Source organism: Lonchura striata, chromosome 14 (assembly GCF_046129695.1).
Source record: "Lonchura striata isolate bLonStr1 chromosome 14, bLonStr1.mat, whole genome shotgun sequence".
In the NCBI taxonomy this organism is placed as follows: Eukaryota; Metazoa; Chordata; class Aves; order Passeriformes; family Estrildidae; genus Lonchura; species Lonchura striata.
The window spans coordinates 5,414,770-5,434,022 of NC_134616.1; the positions used below are offsets into that span (position 1 = coordinate 5,414,770).

Sequence of the window (19,253 nt, forward strand, 5' to 3'; positions counted from 1 at the left end):
ACAAACCAAAACAAAAAAAAACAAAACCAAAATACCCCCAACCCATCTCAACTTGCTGTAACAGCAGCAGTACTTGAAGGCAGCCCCCGCTGGGGCAAGGTTACCTCTGGGGTAAGGGCAGGAGCTGAAAGGAGCAGAGGCCTGGACCCGGGAATCGGCGTTTTCTTTGGGATTTGGTGGTTTCTGGAATGTGGAGGCAGTTTCCTATCTGCTAAGCCTGCTCTAGTTATTCCTCTTCCTCTTGCACTTCCTGCTTTTGCTTCCAAGCTCTAGGTCGAGGCACTTTTCCTCCTCCTGAGGATGAATGTAAACACCACTGACCCTGTCTCACCCACCTCCCCTCGCCCCCCAGCCCTTCCAGCTCCCCCTGGGAAGGCAGGAAGCCAGAACCCCCCTCCTGGCTGTGGTTAGCGTGCACATGCAGGAGCCTGGCTGGGATTTGGGGACAGGAGTCCGTGTCCTCCCGCTCCCGCCTGGGATGCTCTTGCCAGTGCCAACATCCGAGCAGAGCCCCCAGCTCTCCCGCCAAGCCTCGTGTGAAGGTCACAGAGCAGAGTATCAGTGCAGCAATACTTGAAATACTGAGACAAGGCACACCCAACAGCCTTTCCTCCTCACAACGCTCTCCCCACCAGCTTTTTGGCTTGATCCGAGTCTCCCCGCGAGTCACAGAGGACAATTGTGCTTCCTGCATTCACATATAGGAATAAATAGCTCTGGATCAGTTTCCTTTATGGCCGGATTACAGAACCCCTGAAATACTGATACGCTTTATGAACAGCAGCACTGTGCAGTTCCGTGGGTGTCCTTGGCCACGCCAAGTTCCTCTCTAGGATGCGGGTGCATCTCCCAGGCGGATGGCCCCAAAGAAAGTCGTGTGCTTGCTCATGTTGATGGAGATGTCAGCGTGGACCATCTTCACGGCGATCTTCTGCCTGGCCTTGAGCAGGCACACCCCGGCCGTGTAGCAGGTGTTGAAGTTGGTCTTGCCGGTCTCGATGCTCCGAGTGCACTGCAGAAAGGGCTTCTCGTCCACCACCACCTCGTAGCTGGCAAAATCAGTGAAGTTGATGTAGTAGACCTGATGCGAAGCAGGGAGAGGAAAGGTGTCAGGGATGGGGTTGGGGTGTGGGGGCAAGCGCAGCGTCCTGGGGGTGTGTGCAGCCCCTCCTGGCCCCGACACCTGCGCTCCCAGGTGACTTGTGCAGGGCAGGGAGAGCCCCAAACCAACCAGGAACCTCTCTGATTCCGCTTCAGACTGACCCAAGCATGCAAAAACCCCTGAATCCATGTGCCTAAGGCTGAGCTACCATCCTGCTTATTCCAGGGAAGTGACACACCTGCACAGAGCCATGCAGGACCCCCTGTGTGCTACAACAGCTTCACACCCCACACACAGACACACACACTCCACTGAAGGCCTCTTGCACTTACCTGCCCAGTCCTGCTTCCTGAAGCCAGGAGCCTCCTTTAGTGGTGACATCAGAACTGCCCTAAGGTGGCCTGGGAGCTGTCTCCTGGGTAACTGGACTCGGTGCTTGCACAGGCATGAGCTATTACAGGGAAAAGGCTCTCCCAACCTCCACAGCTTGGAAGGAAATCGCCTCACAGTGCTTCTACTGATTGAACTCCCTCACTTCCAAGGCCCTGTGATTCTGCTTGTCCTCACCTAACCCTCTCCCATACTCTGATTCCAAAGAGCTGCAGGAGGAAGACCTGTCCAAGGAGAAGTCAGTCTCAGGGAGCTGCTTCCTCCTGAGAAAGGAAATCCAGGCCTTTTGGAGGCAGGAGCTGCCTGAACACTGAATCCCTTTTGATTCCTTGATGGGCCACAAATGATGAGGCTTCACTGGTCCAACACTGTGGCCACAATCAGCATCAAGCACTTGGGAAACAATTATACTTTGACCCATGTGGAATTATATTTTATGTTCCCATCCAAACTGGGCACATGTCACCAATTCCATGGAAGAGCACCTGACATCCGTGGCCCACTTCATCCCAGGGCTGGTTCTGGGGAGGAGCTACACGGAGGAGGGGGAGGCAAACGGAGTCACCTGGGCTGGAATCTGGCCAAACCACCTGGGCTGGGAGTCCTGTGCTTCCAGAGCTCCAAAACAACCACAAATAACCAGTGTTGGGGTCTTTTAAAGCACTGAGCTCAGCGTGCTGCGTTGCAGGGAGGTTTGGAAGGCTTGGGAAAAGGACAAGTGGAGGGATAACCCCGGGATTGGTGTGCTTTCAGTGACTGTTCCCTGGCGGGCGGTGTCCTGGCGGTGACAGGGGTGTGACACTCCTCCCCACACCCCTCCTGAGCCGAAGCTCCGCACAAGCTGCTGGCATTTGGCTGTTGTCTGGAGCCCTCTCGTGGTTCATGCAAGGCTTCCACCGGAACACAAGAATAGGAGGAGTTAGCCTAGGACCGTACTCACTTCTACCTGACTATAGATGAAGTATGTGCCGTCCACCAGTACCTCCAGCTCCCCACTGCGGGCATGCAGCTTAAACACCTTGGGGTTCAGAGTGATGCGAGACCAGTCATTGAGGACTCCACCTGAAAGATCTCAGTATGAGAAAACGGCGGTCACTCAGTACCCGTCAGGAGGAAAAGCGCAGGAGCAACACAAATACAGTCCCAGCATCACAGGGAGGGGGAATTCGGAGGGGGAACCCCAGGGCTACACCCTACGGAGTGGGAGCAGGGACTCTTCTCTAGCTCTGAGCACACACCGTGGCTTGTGGGGTCGCCTGAACCTCCAACGCTCTGTTCTGCACCTCAAAACCCAGCACAGGGCCTGTTGTGCTCTGCTCATCCCAGGGCTGGACATGGGCCTGCCTCCTCCTGACCCTGCAGCTGACCCTATTCCCTACTGTGTCCATGGCAATGGTCATCATGGAATCATCACAGAATGGTTTGGATGGGAAGGGACCTTAAATTCATCCCATTCCACTCACTGCCATGGGCAGGGACACCTTCCACTAGCCCAGGTTGCTCCAAGCCCTGTCCAAGCTGGCTTTGGGCACTTCCAGGGATCCAGGGGCAGCCACAGCTGCTCTGAGCACCCTGTGCCAGGGCCTCAGCACCTTCACATGGAAGGATTTTTTACCAATCTTCCATTTAAATCTACCTCCCTTCAGCTTAAAGTCATTCCTTCTTGCCCTGTCACTCCAGCCCCTTGTCCAAGATCCCTCTCCAGCTCTCCTGGAGTCCCTTTAGGCCCTGGAAGTGGCTCCCTGGAGCTTTCTCTTCTACAGGCAAATGGAGGCCAGCTTTGGGTCACACAATTGATTTTAATTCTGGTGTTCTTTCACTTCACCATGCCTGACTTTGTAATTGGGATAATTTTAACAAAACCTTTGCCTTTATAATCCTAAGGTTTTTAAAAGCCATAATAACAAAAACGTAGGAAATTGCATCATATTTCACAACACAGTAACCCCTAACAGGGGTCTCTGAACACAGGGATTTATGGATCCACCACCCAGTCCTTTGGGATTACTGGGATAGCCTAGGGACAGACTTTGCTATGAGCCCAAACTGAGCCAATCTCTGTAGGTGCCTCAGTTTATCAAATCCCACTCTTTTCCTCCCAGTCTCCATCTGCCTCCCCTCTCCCTGCTGGATGGGCCTGTTACTTAAGAGTTGGACTCGATGATCCTTGTGGGACCCTTCCAGCTAAGAATATTCTGTGCATCAGTTGGAGCTCAGCAGGCTGGCAGCTGGACAGCATTCCTGGCTCCCAGCTCTGGATTGTTCCCGAGCAGCAGGGAAGGACACTCACAGGGCATTCCCACTCTTAGAGAGCAGTGTTCCCTCTGGAAACCCTCAGCAATCCCTCAGCATTCCCAGTAATGAAGGGATAATTGCTTTCTGAACGTAGGCAAACAGCATCTATTCCCTCACATTGTCCCTGGGAACAGGCGGTTTCCTTTTAATTTTGGGGAGCTGCAAGCACAAATCCCTGTCCATGAGAAATTCCAGCTGCCACTGCTCACAGGGAAAGCTGCCTTCCCACAGAAGTAGTGGCCAGCCCTCCCCATCCCACATGTGAGGCAGGAATTTGTGGATGGGGAATCCTGCAGCCCCTTCCTGCTGCCCCCACCCTCGGGAGTCCCTCCCAGTCTGGGATTGGGGTAAGGATGGATGGATGGATGGATGTGGTCGCTGGGGAGCTGCACGTGGGGACTCAGGGAGGGGACAAGCCAGCTCCTCTCCAGCACAGCCAGAGCAGGGAGGCAGGAGGTGATGAATGAGCCCCAGCTGTTGGCAAGGAGAGCAGGAACTTGAGGAGAATTTGGATGGGGATCTGGGAAGGAGGAGGAGAGCAAGGAGCTGCCTGCGGATGGGAAGTGGCTCGGCAGGATCTGGGATTAAAGGCTGTTGGTGGGGACAGAGGTGCTCAGGGGGTCCCAGGAAGGGATGGACACTTCTGTGTGCACTCACCACTGGGTCTTCCCTGCCTTAAATTCCTGGGAAACTGGAGGAAAATGGGGAAAAGGGGGAAGAGACAGGACAAGGATCCACTGAGGGCTTAAAATAGAGTGGGGGGCAAAAAGGCCTGGTCATGGAGGGGCTGGGGAGGCACAGGATGTACCTGGAGGTCAGGGAGAAGGGAGATCCAGTGGGACTGAATTACTGGGGTGTGCAGAGCAGGGATCATCTGGGAGATAAACCGGAGCTCAGGGGAAATAGAGGTGGAGACTCCACACAAAACTCTTCTTGGGGGTCTGGGCAGGGCAGGGATGGGCAGGGATCATCTTGGAGCTGTGTCGTGGGGTGGACTGGGATCCAGAAAATCTACAGGTGCAGGAGGGGCTCTTCCCAGGACCCACAATTACCAAGAGATCCTTACCATTCTTCACTTGGATTGCTGAGCCTTGCCCTTGGAGATGGACCACAGCTGGCTGCAAGGGAGAGCACAGGGATTGAGGATTAACGGGAAGCACTGTGCCAGTCCACAAAAACGCCCCCCAAAGCTGAGTTTTTCCATGGAAAGATCAACCCACCTGGATGTCTCTGGAGCTGGCCTTGTCTGTGGCACCTGCAAAAGGCAATTCCAAATAATTGAAGAGGAAGGTTGGGTGAAAAATCCCATAAATAAAACTTCTTCTATCTCAAAATAACCCTTAAACCCCCTTATATATAACCTTTTTTACTCCAAAATAACCCTGAAGCCCCATATAAATCACTTTTCTTACTCCATAATAACTATTAAAACCTCTGCTTTAACAGGAGGAGGGATATGGGGTAAACGTAATGTTAAAAGATATAAAACAGAAATATTAAATATTAAAAAAAATATTTAAAAGCACATAAGGAAGAAAAAGACTCATCCTATATTTCCCTAGTTTATTCCCAGCATTTCTGTCCAACCATCAAAATTCTTTGCTATTCAATAGGTTTCCACTAGAAGGAAAAATTGCACGACCCATTCCCTGATCCACAGTGGCAATAAAAACCTCTTGGCTGCCAAGATGCCAAGTTTCCCTCTGCAGGTCATCCATTCCATCTCCCTTCCCTGGGAGCCAAATCCTGATTCAGGAGGAGATGCCCGTGGCAGCACAGCATGGAGCTGAGGAGCTCCTGCTGCTCCTGGCCATTCAGAGCCATGGAATCGCAGAATCCCAGAAATTCAGCACGGTTTTGGTCAGCAGAGACCATAAAGCCCATCAAGTTCCACCCCTCCACGGGCAGGGACACCTTCCATAGGTTGCTCCAAGCCCTGGCCCACATGGCCCAGGACACCCCAGTGCTGCTCCAGGCCTTGTGCCATCGTGTCAGGACACTCCGGTGACATCTCCGGCATTCCCGCCTGTCCAGCTCAGAGCAGAGGGCACATATGTAGAGTAGAGGGAGGAATTTTCTAGTGCTGTACACGGGCGTTTTTAGACTTGTACAGAGGGGTTTCTGTTTTGTACATGGTGGTCAGAGGTTTTAAGATGGAGGGATTTCGGCCGGTCCTGTCCTTCCTCTTTCTTCTTCCTCACCTCCATGTTCTTGGTGATGTTGGCACTCACAGATTGGTTTAGAGTAGAAAAGCACCATTTAATATAGGTAATAGGCATTGGGGAAAACTGTAACCATGTAACACATAATGTACCATATAAAATATAACAGTAGCCCAGGGGCAGGGGGAGAGGAGACATCAGTCAGAGAGGATGTCAGGGTGTGTGTGTTTCTCTGCCTGAGCTGCTGAGCTGTCAGAATCTGTGCTATTGATGATTCCGAGATTGTAGAAAGTCTCTGTCTGTCAGCCCCACTGCCAAAGAAGAAGCCGTAATTGGTCTGTGCTGTTTCAAGGTTGTTTATTCTGTTTATCTCTCACATGTTCTGCTGCCCTGCCCAGCTCTGTCCTGCAGGGCAGCGTGTGGGGCTCTGCCCTCAGTGGGATGTTACAAACATTAAATACCAGAAACTCCCTGGGCTGGATTTACAATAACGTGCCAATATCTGTCACCTACGTTGGACAGTGTGTCCCCAGCCTGAACCAACAGAAAAATGCCAACACCACAGTGAAACATGGAGGGCATGAAGAAGGAGAAAAAGGACAACACACACCCAATTTCCTCCATCTTGTCCCCTTTGAACCCCTAATCTAGAATCCTAAAATTTTACTTTTGCACCCGTGCCACACTTAATTATTACTTATATCAAACACTCAGAGCTTGTAATTCATCCTGTAAGATTGAAAACTCTTTTCCATGGACAGAGGGAAGCTCTGGATTCCCACACTGAGCTGGAGAAGAAAATCTTTTAGACAACTTGCAATAAACAACCATGAGACTGAATGGCAAGAGACTGCAGAGCCTTTCTTTGGAAGCACGGGCTGGAGGAGAAGCTTTTCCAGCACACGGAGCCACCCCTGACCCAGGGTGGTCTGCGACACTCACCTGAGGGGCCCTGCACTCCCGGTGGTCCCTGAGGGCCCGGCGGGCCAGGGGGGCCGGGCGGTCCCATGACGGTTGTGCCCGGAATCCCGGGGATGCCGGGAATGCCGGGGGGACCCTGCGGCCCGGGAGGCCCCGGTGGCCCCTGGGGACCGTTGGGCCCCGGAGGACCGGCCTTTTTACCTGGAAAACACAAGGACAGGCGTCACCCGGGGCTGTGGGGTGGGACTGGAGCTGCAGGAAATGGGAGGTTGGGGATGGATCACTCCTGGCTCAGGACAGCCGGGGTGGGTGTTCTACGGCTCCACACCACGAGGACAACGCTGCCAGCGGGGCAGGACCAGTCCTGCAGGCTCCTTCCTGCTGGGAATTACACTCAAACGAGGCACCGGGACTCTCTGGGGCCTCTCAAGGGATGGAGGCTCAGGGGGACTCTTCCCACAGCTCTGGTCACTCCGCTCTCGACATGGGGTCAGCCCTCAAGTCCCATCCCTGGGGCTGGTCACATCCCTGTGGACCTGGGATCATCTCTGGATGCAGTCAGGATGTTCCCACAGCACATTCCAACGTGCCCAGCCACAGCTGGGCTGTTCTGGTCCACATGAACCACTCTGCAGTTGCTCCATTTGCTGGGTTTTGATGGAAAACAGGGATCATCTTTCCTACCTACTGCACGGGATTAGGATTGGGAGATGATCCCCATGGCTTGGTCTCCTCCAGAGGGCAGTTCAGAGCTGAGCTCCAGCTCTTCCTAGCATTGCTGGAGGAGGCCCTGTGCTGCTTGTGCCTCAAAATAATTCAATATTTTGGGCGTTGGATGGAGGGAAGGCCTTGGGAAGGACTAACCCCATCCAGGGAATAAAAACACGGGGGAATTGTTACAATCACAGATCCCAAATTGGTTTGGGTTGGAAAGGACCTTAAAGCCCATCTAGTCCCACCCCTGCCATGGGCAGGGACACCTTCCCCTATCCCAGGTTGCTCCAAGCCCCATCCAACCTAGCCCTGGACATTCCCAGGGATGGGGTAGCCAGTTTCCCTGGACAACCAGTCCCAGTATTTTACTGGCTTCGTGGTAAAACCTTTTTCCCCACCATGATCTTCAAACACCTCACACGTCCCAAGGAAGAGAAATGACATAACCACATCAGGAATGACTCCTACATACAGAGAGTGGGATGAAACAAACTCTGCAGGGAAATCCTGGTCCCTGCTCTCCTGATTTTCCACATTCCTGACAAAAATGATGTTGTTTTGATGTAGTTTTTAAAAAGACACTTTAGAACAGCTTTTCTGCCAAGGAACATAAATGGAGCAAAATCTCTTCAATTGCTGCCACAAGGTCCCCAGTAGGATAGAATTAAACTTGTATTTATATGACAGCAGCTGTTGGGATATGAAATTATAGTTGTTGGAATAGTTTCTGAGTGCATTTATGTACTTGTTTCTCTACTAATATCCATCCCTGTAATGGACAGAAGTGTGAGGAAAAATCCATCTGCTTTAGCACAGGACTGGGAATCTCTGGATGGCCACTAGCCAGGAGCAAAGGCACAAGGACATCAGGGTGGGACAACTGTGGGTATAATTTAAATGTGCAGATAATGAAGTTAAAGTAAGCAGGGGTGAGTAAAGCCACACGCATATCCTACAAAAAGAAGGAAAAGGCTTCAGGGTACAAATCTCCACAGCAATATTACTCTCCAAATCAGCAGCCATGACTTCCAACTTGAGCTGGCCACAGTCCAGCCATCCTCTAATCCAGTACTTCTCCTCAAGATGATGCTCTGCTTTGGAAATGATCACCTTGAACCACAACCATTTTCCCTAAACTACACCGAACTCCTCTCACTGACATCCCTCCAATCCAGGCCATCCCAAGGGAGGATTGCAGACAGGGAGTTGGGAATGCTGCTGCTGTCACTCCAGGCTTCCTTTCCCAAGAGAGATGCACATCACAGCTGGTTTAACTCATCTGCCTCCAAAATCTGCTTTGCTACTAAGAAATCTGCTCTGCTACTCAAGGAGCTGCTGCTTGAGCAGTGACACAATCGCTCATCCCAGCCACACATTTCTGTGCCTTTCCCTCCTTCAAGGAATTTCAACCACTTCTCTGCATTAACAAACCTCACAAGACAAAAGATATTCCATTTATTATCTGATAGCTCCCTTATCAGGTCTCCAAGAGGGTCCCAGCACCCAAATCCCAGCCTGTCAAGTCTCCCATATCTGTACCCACGGGCTCTGAAACTCAGAGCAGGCAGAAGCAGGGAGTTCTCCATAATCCTCACTCATCAAACAATGAACTGGAACTCTAAAAAGAATTAAATGTGACAATACCATAAAATTAAGCTACTTTATACAGCTGTATGCAATCCAGCTCCAGGAGATCCCCCTGCCCCTCTGGAATTGCTCTGGAGGCTGCAGCCATCAGTTGTTATTTGTTGGGCTGATTGAACGGGGGTCGAGCTTTGTTAGGACAAACTTCTCCAGGATAAAATTTTACGCTGCTTCTTGGAGTAAATACAAATAAAGTTGCTAAATGTGGCCTGTTCCCACCTCTCAGCTGTGGCTCTGGAGTTTGCATGCAAAGATTAAAGCCATTTGATGTGCTACTGCAGTAGTACAGACGTGGAAAACGCGACGGCTCGGATCCTTGGACTCGCTCAAACTCCTGGAAGTTAACGTGGGACCCTAAGTGTGGGACCCTAAGTGTGGGACCCTAAATGTGGAACCCTAAGTGCTCCCAGTAGTCCTACAGAAACAAGGATGGCATCAGGAACCCCCCAAACAGGGTTGCCTGAATAACCCAAATCCCAACAATCCACTGCAAACCGCCTGAGGAGCATCACGAAATCCACAAAACCTTGAGGGCTGAGCAACACTCAGGAGGGGCTCGTAAAATGATAATTTGGAGGTTAACACAAGGAAAAGCAGGATGCAAAGTGTGTTCATGCTGTTTGGTGGGTCTGAAGGAGAATCCAAGCTGCAGGTTGGCACAAGGCTGGCAAACAGCAACAGCTCCTGGTAGTTGGTACTGACTCAACTCTTCAATTGGAGAATCTTCAGGATTACTTCTGTACAACATAATTAACTTCTTTCAGTGTTTAAGGAAGTTTTAAGGGGTGCTTGTGGGTGTTATTCCAGCCTTTCCTGGAGAGGGAAGCTGTCATTGATTTCTCCTTCGTGTTGGCTGAAGAGAATTCACAAAGCACAGAAAGGAAAATTCAGTTAAAACTCAAACTTACCCTTTTTCTTGTTTTTCACTGAACTTGGACCTAACAAAGGGGAAAAAAAAGAAAGAAAATTAGTGAAATTCAGGGATCATTTCATCAGAGAAAATCCCCATTGCCATTTTATTTTCCAAGTGGACAATGGATGCATTTGTGGCCCATGCAGCAGCACAGGAATGGTCTCAGCTGAGACAAGTAACCCAAATTTCAGAGCATCACAGAGTGGTTGGGGTTTGAAGGGACCTTTAAAGATCATCTGGTCTAACCCCCTGCTGACTCCTTGTGAGCCAAGTTGTTTAAAAATAAGAATAAAACACAAAAAAACCACAAAAGTAAAGAATTATGCTGAACTGGCTGTTTGAAACAATGGCAACCCAAACTTCCCGAGCACAGAGAGAAAATATTTACAGTGAAGCTGAGAAATGACAGGACTTTGTGAGCAGAGGCTGAAGTGTGAAACATGTTCCACTGCTTCCCCAAGAATTCATCATGCATGGGAATTAACGGCAAAAATCCCCAAATACTCCCTTGCTATTCATCAGGGAAATCCCTCTAAATTCTGGGTTTTAGCACAGCAATGACTGAAATCACCTTTAACTGAGATAAAATTTTAACCAGTTGAAAGTAATAAGGTTGCTTTGAGTCTGAGGGGGTGGGGAAATGTAAATTCCAAACAGAAGAGCCTTTTTCCTGTGGACAGGTAGAGGAAAAACAGGAAAAGGACAAGAGAAATTACCCATCAACCTTACTGATGCCTTTCCAATAGGAATATTGATTTTCCTACATTGTGCTGTTGGGTCATGGGAAAATGATGGTATTATCTATAAAAAGCTTTATCTATAAATGGGAGATAATATAATTTATATAATTTATATAATTTATATAATTTATATAATTTATATAATTTATATAATTTATATATTTTAAGGGAGAAATTGCTTCCTGTGAGGGTCTGGCACAGGTTGCTTAGAGCAGCTGTGGCTGCCCCAAACCTTGAAGTGTCCAAGGGCAGGCTGGACAACCAGGGCTTGGAGCAACTTGGGATAGTGGAAGGTATCCCTGCCCATGGGGATGAATGAGCTTTAAGGTCCTTCTATCTAAATGATAATTTCTGCTAATTCCCAATTTTTAATAATATCTTATACTATTTTTTAAATAATATTCACAGGTTGGACAACACATGGATTCCTAACGATGCCATCCCAGGATCCCACTAGGACACCACACCAGACTGCAAAACCTTTCAGGCTGGACAACCAGGCTCCTGATTCTGCACTTCTAAGCCCTACCAGTCCTCACTGTAGCCACCAGCCACTGAACAACATTAGAAGAGGAAAAAAAAAAAATCCCAATTAAAGATCCCAGCCCATCCCAACCCAGCGAGACGCGAGCGGCTGTGCCTCGGCAGCCCTCGGAGTCACGAGAGTTTATTTCATGTTCCATAGATCCCACCATTAGCACCAGAACCAGAGTGAAAGTACAAATAGCTGTGGCCAGCCAGACACATTTGAGCTGGCTGGATCCAATTAGCTTCAAAGATGACTGGGAGGAATGAGAACCACATGGGATGTCAATGTTCACAGTCTATATTACAACACACGCATCTGTTCCAGGCACGACAGAGAGAGATGTTATGGATCTGCAAGTGGAGCTTTCGACAGACAAAAAATATTCCTGACACGAGGGGGAAAGAAAAGCAGGATTATTAAGCTTGGGAGCTTCTGAGTCTCTCTGGGGTTTGCATCTGTTCGCCTCCCCAGAGCAGGGGGGGATCGTTTAATTGGAGCACGGAGCTGAAGCTTCTGATACAGCAGAATTCCCCTTGGTTCTGCTCAAAACGGGAAGTTCATGAGCTACTGCTCCATTTAAGCCAAAATGGTAATAAGTTACTGAATTTAAGCTGAGGGCCACCAAAATTTCAGATCAATATTCCTCTCAGGTGCTGAGGTGCTGAGGCATAAGGCTTGACAACTTGGCTTGATGGATGTTGTCCCAACATTGATGTGCAGAGGAAAAAAATGGTAATTAAAAAATCCTTTCTGCCAGGGTTTTCAGAGGCCACAACCCAATATTTAAACATTAAATTTGTTATACTATTTTAAAATACTTTTTAGAATATTTAAGCTTGTTAAATGCAGTGGTTGAACACAGATAATATCATAATATAATGGATACCCTATCCCCTGGAAGTATCCAAGGCTAGGCTGGATGGGGCTTGGAGCAACCTGGGATAGGTGAAGGTGTCCCTGTCCATGTCAGGGGAATGAGGTAAGCATTAAGGTTCTTCCCACCCAAACCAGTCTGGGATTCCATAATGTATCTGACCCACTGGTTACTTCTCAATTCATGGTTAATTATCTACAAGTTATGCAAACCATTTATTTATTGTAGCTTTATGCAGGCCTTGATTCCAAGGATGGCCTAAGAGAAAACTTTGGTTTTCTGCACTCCAAGATGTGGATCACAGGTGTATCCACTTCTTTCATTGTCCAGGAGTATAAAAAAACCCAAATTACAGGATATCTTCTGCTGCTCCAGAGCCTACAGACCTGCCACCTTCATGGAGAAGGAAACTCGTTTGACTTGAGAACTTCTGACTGATCAACATCTCCCACACCTGATTTCAGGGACTTTGCCATGCTGCAGCTGAGGATTTATTCCAATCCCGATGGGATCTGAGAGCATCCCAACCTCTCAGCTGCTCCCTGACACCTTCTTTTCCCTTCTTTACAATGTGCACCTTTATGAGTGCACCTTTCTGCTCCTCATGAATCCCCTCCCATATCCATCAGGAATGTCCCAGAGATCCAGGTGGTCCCAGCTGCCAGGACTGAATGTAACAGCCACCCAAGCACAGTTATTCTTCCTGACTTCTGTCCTTCTTCCCACTAATCCCACCTCTCCCTTTCCACATGCTGCCTGTTCTCCTTTGAGGTCAAACCAGGCCCAGACCTTGGGAAGTCCATCCCCTTCTGCTTTTCCCATCTTTCAACTGGAATTAAATATATGTTTAAACTCTGACCCCTCCTTGAAGGAGGTGTCAGCTCTGTTCACCCCCTTGTTGAGGGGGAGGGAAGTTGGCCAGAACTGTTAACAGAGAAAAGGATTGGGAGAGCAGGACAGGCTGGATGGCTTTGAAGGATAATAAGCATGGAATGAGATTCAGTCATACAAAATATACAGTCCTATAAAATATATATATATGGGAAATAATAAAGTGTTCTGGTGGATGCTGGAGGACACCTGCACGTGCTCAGCTGCTGCTGCTCAGCCAAGCAAGGCAGAAACACGATCCTAAAATGGGAATAACTCTGGAAAACATGGGGAAATCCTGCTGCCACTTAGTGAAGGGTTGAAGAAATCCTGGGAACAGTGAAGTCAATCTTGATAATCCAATACAGAAAGATGAATTGAAATGAGAGGAATTCCACAGAAAGGCTCCTGGAAAAGGCAAGAAGTGGGCAAGTGAGCTCGCCGTGGTGGACAACAGCACTGGGAAAGGGGTGAGCACCACTGAGAAAAGAAGAAGACCTGGAGGGCTTCAAGAACAGTGCTGGCACATCCAAACTGCTCCCCAAGACCATTGAGTTGGGAATGAGAAGGCTTCCAAGGAGAAGCACAGGTCTGGAGGGGATCTTCTGCCTCACAGTGAGCCCTCCTGTGTCAGAGGTCATGGCTGCAAAGTCTCTCTGAAGTCTGCCAGTCCCTTTGGGATGTTACTTTTGGTAATATTTTTGTCTAACCACCAAAGCCAGCACTACTGAAGCTGCTGCTGGAAACGTTGCAGATACCTAATCTACTCCTACCACCGATATTCCCTTCCCTGGATCTCCTGTAGGAAAAGTGCCTGACTCTGCTGCAGTAACTCAGACCAGACAAATTCCTCATCACAGGACAGGACTGCCCCAGGGAGCAGGAATGCTGCATGCTGGGCTCTGGACACCCTGGCTGTGAGCAGCACTCCAGAGCTAGACCCCTCCAAAAGCTGATTTTCCACAATTGCTGGGAAAATATAACGGGAGTACATCAGAAAAGGAGGGAATGTCAAGTCTGCAGGAGGGGTAAATCTAGATGGAAAGGCCCAAACAGGAAAGATGTCACTGTATGATGACAAAAGACCTTAACCCAAACAGGGCCACCACAAGTGGAAGGCTACAAACCATTCCAAGCCACTCCAAACAATTCCAAGCCCCTTCTAGCAGAGGCACTTTGGGTTCAGGTGCAAACATCTCACTTGAAGCTGAGGGAAACGCTTGCAAGAGGTGAATTTTTGCTGTGCAAACCCCCAGCTGTGGCCCAGCCAGCAGCAGAAGACATCTCCCCATGCTTCAGGGAGCAGGTTCCAGCCCCAACTCCTGCAGCAGTACCATCTGCTAGATCAATTCCAAGGCCTTCAGAAAAATCCCAGATGGTGATGCAACTCAAGGATATTACATGTGACATGTTTGCTCTCAGCAAGATTAATAGAGTTGACTTTGCACCCCCTCCAATCTCTCTTTCTGCACGCTACACACTGCTGTGATTTACTATAAATACAGAAATATCGCAAACTTCTTTAGGACATCTGCTGATATAAATAGGATATTAAAAAACCCCTGCATTCCCTTATTAGCCGTGTGTGTGGATTAACAAGAAATAGTTTAAATTCCTGCCAAACAGTTCCAACTGGTTTTATGGACAGGAACAGATCTTTGTAATTATGCTGATTTTATATCAAACCTATAAAAGGTTGACCATTATATGAATCAGCCAAACAAAGGATATACCTAAGGAGGTGCTGAATGTGCTGGAATTCCCAGCTGCCAAGAGCAGAAGAAAGCCATGGAATGCCAAAATCATGTTTTAGCAGCATGATTTGAGTCAGGACATGACACCAAGTGATGTCTTTAAGGTGTTCATCCAGTTTGGGAAAGGCACACGGCAGCAGTCACCAGTTTTGGGTATCCATCCATCCATCCTTTGGAGATTGTGCCAACCTGTTTGCAGCATTCATTTGGAATTATTGATGCTTCTCCTGTTTCCTACCACTGAGTTACTATGGAACATCCTCAATCTTCTTCCCTAAGTGTGACACTGGTCTGGGGACATGTAAGACCAGGTCATTCAACTGAGGCACCTCTGTGTTTCCATCTCCCCTCCATCCTGGGAGACGAGAGGATGGAGACACTGAGGAATTATCCTCATCCCAGGTTACAGATTAGAGACAAAATAATGGTGATTAATGAGATATCAGCATCACTCAGAAACATCACATCACTCCTCACTCTTCCATAAAATAAGCATTAAATCATTAAGTCACAGAATCATGGAATGGTTTGGGCTGGAAGGACCTTAATGCTCATCCTGGCATGGGCAGGGGCAGGGACACCTCCCACTAGCCCAGGTTGTTCCAAGCCCTGTCCCACCTGGCCTTGGACACTTCCTAGGATGGGGTAGCCACAGCTTCACTGAGAAATCCATTCCAGCCCCTCACCAACCACACAGGGAAGAATTCCCTCCACATATCCAAAGAATGCCCCTCATTCAGGGGCAATTAATCCATTTCTCATTGTCATGTCACTGCCACTCCTGATGACGAGTTCCCCTCTGGCTTCCTTGTAGGTCCTTTCAAACATGGGAAGTGGTGGAGTCCCCATCCCTGGAGGTGTCCAAGGAAGGCCTGGATGTGGCACTCAAGAGTTCTGGGTTGGTGACAAGGTGGGGATCAGTCACAGCTTGGACTGGATGATCTTGGAGGGCTTTTCCAACCTCAAGGACTCTGGGTTAAGTCCTACCCATCAAGCAACCCCTCTATCCCTATTTGACCAATACCAAAGGTAGAAAGAGCAGCTTGGGTATTCCTTGAGATTCCAGGTGAGGATGAACCTCCTGCCATCCGGGATGTCAGTTTTCCCAATGAATAAGAAACCTCCAAAACTCAGGAGCTGCCTTTCCAGCACTGGTGCAGTGACATTCACTTCATTCTCATGGGCAGAAGAAATGTAAAGCTTTTCAAATATTTTTAAGTGTGGGGTTATTAATGCCAGATTCCAGTGGATTGGAGAAAGCTCCCAACACATGCCTAATCTAGAACATGTGGTTTCGGGGGAGGTTTGGAACCAATATGTTTTCAACATTTTCAGGAAATTTGGTCTATCCAGATGAAAGCTTCTTGGACCCTACTGAACTATCAGTCAGTGATGCAAACACTGAAACAAGAGGAATATTTTCCCTGAAAAAGAAAGTGCTTCTTTACCAACTCCAGAGAAAAGCAATGGGTCTGCTGAAGAGCAGCTTTGGGATTATTACTGTAGAATATTCAGAGAATATGATAAATGATAAATCTAGGAAAACATCCCAGAAGTAAATTGCATCCTGTGCTACTCCAGAATTCCGGCATATCTTCCCAGGCTGGCTTTTTGATGAGGAAGGGGGATCCTCTGCTGAGAGTGGAGGAAAAGTGCTGCCCTCACTAACAGGAACCCAAGCCAGGGGTGTGAATGAAAATTAACTTCAACAAATCTGAATACAGAGAATATGTTTTCTAAGGGAATGGGGAGGGAATCCATGACACAAAGTAGGGAAAGGATGAAACAGCACATTGGGATGTGTGAGTCCATAAGGCAGAACCAAAGGCATTCCAGCTTTCCTCAGCCACCACTTTTCCTTCTTTCCCTGCTTTTGTTTCAGCCTTGTTTTAAAACTCCTTAAAATTCACATGTGAACACAGCCACCCTTAATGCTCTTTGCCTGGTCACACCTTAAATCAAGATGCTCCACAAGAGCACCCCACAAGCCAGCGCTCCCTCCCCATCCTTCATCCAGGGGGATCTTGGTCCCATGCCATTCCCAGAGTCACCAGAGGGACATCCCAGCCTGCTCCACCTGCACAACACAAGCCCTGAATTTCAGGATTCTTTGCTTTGTGCTGCCCTGTCTCCCTGTGGAGTGGGAGGCTGCTGAGCCCCAGAAAGGTTTGGGGACAGTGACACCCATGACCCCCCCAGCCCTGTGCAGGACTGCCCCAGCCCAAGCTGGTCTCCACCAGCTTGGGAAATCAAGGACAGTTTGCAGCTCATTTTGGATTCTTCTGAGGCACTCCCTTGGCTCCATCCAATTTTTGAGGCAATTCTTCATCTCTTTGATGGACTTTTCATGTGCCTCCAGGGGAAGTGTCCTGCACTGAGGTCACTCCTGGGGCTGCTTGGCCACAGGGTGTGAGAAGAGCTCGTGTCCTGGCACCAAGGGCTGGGAATCATCCCTCATGTGGTGGCTTAGGGATGAGAGTGGCCTTTGCTGCCCCCCTGCTCCTCTCCTCACATTCCACCAAAGGACAAACCTCCATCCATGTGTCATCCAGATGAGCAGATGCTTCTCCAGGAGCTCCATGGATCAGTAGCCTGCTCCCTCCCCATTCCTCTGATCCCAAACACCAGCCCCCAGTTCAAGCTCATCGGGCTGAAAACAAACAGAGGGAAGTCACAGCTCATCCCTGGAATCCCTGGAGAGACACGAGATGCCAGAGAGCCACAATCTCTCTTCTCAAACAGCTTCAGACCACATAAGATCTCATCAGGGACAGGGCTTTTTTTGCTGTTGAGAAAGTTTTTTTTTTCTCCTGCCAGTACTTGGAGATTTTTGCTTGGCTTGACAAAACCCAGGACTCCTTGGGGAAACATTTGGTGAAACTCCTAAGGACAGTTAAACTCAAATGTACAGATAATGCCAATAGTGGCAATAGGTTGTTTACCCTGATCTTTAATCATATTCGAGGGAAAAAAAAAATCTGATTACTGCAGATGATCAGAACTAAAGTGTGAAAAGGAGAGAGACTTAAGGGACAACCACTCATCAACCTGATTTTTGCTCCAGGCAAAGGTGCTGGGGGGAGCAACCCCCCATCTGGAAAGGACAAAAACAGCAGGATGAATTAGCTGTGCTCATGCATTCCACAGGTTTTTCCACCTTCAGAAGGATGAAGGGACTCAAAGGACACCAGGTGCTGTCTGAAGGGAGGTGCTGGAGCAGGTAGAGCCCCATCAGCCCTGCGTATCTCCTTTCTAAGTGCTTTTTGGCATGAGGAAAACTACCAAAAAGGTGCAGGACTGTAGGAGAACCAGGATGGAACAGCACCTGTCCTTTAGAGGTCTGTCACCTCTGCTGACGTCACAGTGCTGGTCCCATTTAGGAGGAGAGGCTGGATCCAGTCACCTCCTGGGGTTCTCTCCACCCTACAACCTCAACTCTGCTCTCCCAAGAGCCAGGGCTCTGCTGAAAATCCCTCCTCACTTCCTTGAGCATGGCAGATGTGTCCCTGCTCACTGCAACGGGAATTTCCAAGGCTTTACAGGATAGAAGGAACAACCAAAGCGATTCACCTCCTCCATCCCATGCAGAGCCACTGTGGGATCGATGGCACAGCACCAGGACAGGCTGCTGGTACCAGAAGGCTCTAAAAACCAGCTCCAGCCTCTGAGTAGGTGCAAGAACACCACAGCACAAATGTGGTCACGAGCAAAGACAAAATCCTGCTCCCAATTAACTCCAGAGCCACTGTTGCTGGCAAAATCCTCTTGCACTGCCTCCTCAGAAACACAAAAAGCCAATCAAACAGGAATCTCCGGCCTCCTCAGCTCTGCTCCCACATCACCAGTCCCAGCCAAGTTCCTGGGGTTCACACCAGAACCTGTGGCCATCATATTTCATTTTCCACCCTCTGGCTGGCTCTGGAAGGAGGATGTGATGTGCCTTTTGTTTCCCTTCAGGCATTTCGGTTGGATTCCAAGTGCAGAGCTGACAAAGAACATTCCCAGTTCTAATTCGAGGATCCCAAGGCTTTTTTTGGCTGCTGGCTGGAGTCACCAGGCTGATTTTCTATCCACCACTGCACCCTCTTGCTTCCTTTATCAATCCCACATATTTAAATCCAACAATTTGAAACGTAGCGTTACAGCTGTGTTTTTATTTTGTTTGTTTTATTCGGTTGTTGCCTAACACAAAACACTCTGACATTTTCAGTCACATCCCACTAAGATAAACAACGAACATATGTCATGAATTCCAGCAGAAATGATTCCCAAGTGGGGCAGCAGCAAGGTTTGAAGTGGGAGTATGAGAGGCTCTCCCAAATTGTTTGCTGGATGTTTGAAATGA

General features: G+C 48.9%; 1 protein-coding gene across 2 annotated transcripts in view; it reads right to left on the bottom strand.

Moving 5' to 3' along the window:
* Positions 1-417: 417 nt before the first annotated feature.
* The window catches only part of EDA (ectodysplasin A), a 61,695-nt gene continuing 42,859 nt past the window's right edge, over positions 418-19,253 (bottom strand). The window contains exons 3-8 of one of the 2 annotated variants that reach the window (XM_077786630.1): positions 10,137-10,166; positions 6,892-7,071; positions 5,008-5,042; positions 4,854-4,905; positions 2,439-2,563; positions 418-1,081 (exon numbers count right to left, since the gene is read on the bottom strand). In XM_077786630.1, the coding sequence (XP_077642756.1) occupies positions 830-1,081; positions 2,439-2,563; positions 4,854-4,905; positions 5,008-5,042; positions 6,892-7,071; positions 10,137-10,166 (674 nt within the window). In that variant the 3' untranslated portion in view covers positions 418-829. Of the gene's footprint in view, positions 1,082-2,432; positions 2,564-4,853; positions 4,906-5,007; positions 5,043-6,891; positions 7,072-10,136; positions 10,167-19,253 lie in introns of both variants that reach the window. The other variant, XM_021537742.2, reaches the window with a different exon arrangement.